Source organism: Penaeus vannamei, chromosome 43 (genome assembly GCF_042767895.1).
Source record: "Penaeus vannamei isolate JL-2024 chromosome 43, ASM4276789v1, whole genome shotgun sequence".
Classification (NCBI taxonomy): Eukaryota; Metazoa; Arthropoda; class Malacostraca; order Decapoda; family Penaeidae; genus Penaeus; species Penaeus vannamei.
Window position 1 is genome coordinate 7,279,974 of NC_091591.1, and position 2,500 is coordinate 7,282,473.

Sequence of the window (2,500 nt, forward strand, 5' to 3'; positions counted from 1 at the left end):
TATATGTATGTGTGTATACACGTGTATGTTTTACTCTACATATATGTGCATCTCAGTAGTAACATTTTATATAGCAGATCTGCATCTATGTACACCAACACTAATACTGACCGGAAGGAAGACGAGACAACACCCTTCCCCCTAAAATAAATAAATAAACAGATAAAGGAAAATCGAAAATCCCCGACCGGCAGTGTAAAAAAAAAAAAAAAAAAAAAAAAAAAAAGTGACAAGGTGAGAGGCGCGCTCGAGACTAACAGGGTCGGTGTGTCACATTGAAAACTTCCTTCCCTATATCGATCCCCTCGCCGCGGTTTACGAAAAGGTCAGACTGGGATCTTCGAACACCGCGTGGCCTTCTTGTGTAGCGTTCGTCGCCACTTTACTTCGCAAGTGTCCTCCTCTGCCGCTGTGGAATTAACAAAATTGCAAAGTCCGACGCTATACCAGTGGCAGTGCATTTTCGCTTCCGGCCCATTGCACATTTTGTCTCTGCTCGCATCCCCCTCCCCCTTCTCTTCCCCTCCCCCCTCCGCGCCGTCCATACCGGCTTACGAGGTACTTCTGTTATTTCCTTTCATTTCACATGCTTTGTTTACTTTTTTATCCTGGTCTGTTGCTTTCCATTTCTTCCGCTGTTTTTTTTTTCTATTATTTTGTGTAACTCCTTTTTATTATTTCATGTTGTTATTATTATGTTATCATTATTTTCATTGTTATTTTTATTGTTATTACTATCGTATCATTGTTATCATTATTTCCATTATTATTATTGTTAGTTTCAGTATCATCATCATTATAATAATTGTTTTCTGTTACTTTCCTGCGATTCCATTCTAATACTATTACTTTTTTTTCTGTCCTAATTGTTATCTATATTACCGCTCCTGTAAATGTTTCACAATTATACGTAATTATTTAGATCTCGCAGTTGTCATCTATCTACATTTATTTGTGTATTTTTTATTATTAATATCGTTATTCTGTTTCTGCATCCTTATACCTTCTGATGTGTCCGAACACGTCGCTAATGACTTCAAGACGTGGATAATGCATATAATCTAACTAGGCCATGCTAAAACACCTCGCCACGATGCGCTCTTTCGGACAACGCGCTGCCATTTCATTTGCCTTCATCGGCCCCATGTTGCAGTCCATTGCTATCTCATTGCACCCAACCTGGAGCTGTCTCATTGGGCAACCTTCCATGTTTCTTTTTTTTTGTAGTTTTTCTGTTCTCAAATATTCCCTCTTCGTCATAGCCTTTACAGGAGTCTTTTACACCTTGAAATATCTAACAATTCGCATTCTGCTCCTTGTAATTAAGTAAAGATTAAGGAACCTGCATAAGTAACGTTTTTTTTTTTTTTTTTTTTTTTTTTGACAGTTAATGTCTGTTAAGGATTAAAGCCTGTAGTACCAAGCACATTAAAGGTGCTGTCACATTAGCACTTTTTCCGTCAATTCTTTGACAAATTTCTGAAATTTTGTCAATTTTTGAGCGAATTGTCGATTCTCCAGTCAGACGATAATGATCGTTTCCGTCTGAAAACCTTTCCGTCAACTTTTTCAGCCAAGCATGGTCAAATCAAGAGCTATATTCGAGAATGTTTATATGTATGTTAAGTAAAATTGTCAAAAAATTGACGGAAAAAGTGCTAGTGTGACACGGCCTTAAGCCATCTATTTCAACCCCGCTGAAGTTATGCTGTAATTTGTCACCCATTCAGCCTTCCCTGTAAGCCAAGATTCCACGTCGCTTACCTGACTCTGGAATGAAGGCTAGGAGGGTTATCTGGGAGTACTCGGGGAGCCAGATCTAGTGGGTTCTTTACCTAGATTCTTCTCATATTATTGTTGTAGCACGATTAAAAACGCTTTTGAAACCAGCCTAGATTTGTCGAGCCCAGAGGAATGTGTAATGGAGCCAAAACCGAGAAGCTGGGCGGTCATAAATAGCTCAGGGTCCAAGACTGACGCTCATATTCAGAGACACTTGGGACACCTTGAACGGAGAGCCGAACCGGGATCTTGCGCCCGTCAGCCAATCAACGTTGACTGCGGCCCGAGACGGGTTGTTGCCCTACTATAGTGATACCTGGGCGACTTTGTACGGCTGAAGTGTTTGTCTGGTCATCAAAAGACCACATGAAAAAGAAGAGAAAAGAAAGAAGAATCTTATTCATTGCTTGGTATGTTTACAGATACGTGCCCTGGAATCTGCACGAGCCCCGCCAAGGTCATTTTGACTTTGGAGATGCGAAAGACCCCATGTCTCCTTTTCTAGACCTACCGGCATTCCTGGAGAAGGCCAAGGAGCAGGACCTGTTGGCTATCGTACGGCCCGGACCCTATATTTGCGCCGAGTGGGACTTTGGGGGACTGCCCAGGTAAGGCCTTTTGAAATTTTAAGATTTGTGAAATCAAAATAGTATATTAGGTGTATGCAGGTTACAAATCACTTACAAAGGTTACAGTCTGATGAGGCTCTTTGATGTTT

General features: G+C 40.8%; 1 protein-coding gene across 3 annotated transcripts in view; it reads left to right on the forward strand.

Moving 5' to 3' along the window:
- The window catches only part of LOC113824438 (beta-galactosidase-1-like protein 2), a 28,208-nt gene that overhangs the window by 7,368 nt on the left and 18,340 nt on the right, over positions 1–2,500 (forward strand). For all 3 annotated transcript variants that reach the window (XM_070118860.1, XM_070118859.1, XM_070118858.1), the window contains exon 3: positions 2,205–2,390. In XM_070118860.1, coding sequence (XP_069974961.1) covers positions 2,205–2,390 — 186 coding nt within the window. The remainder of the gene's footprint in view (positions 1–2,204; positions 2,391–2,500) is intronic.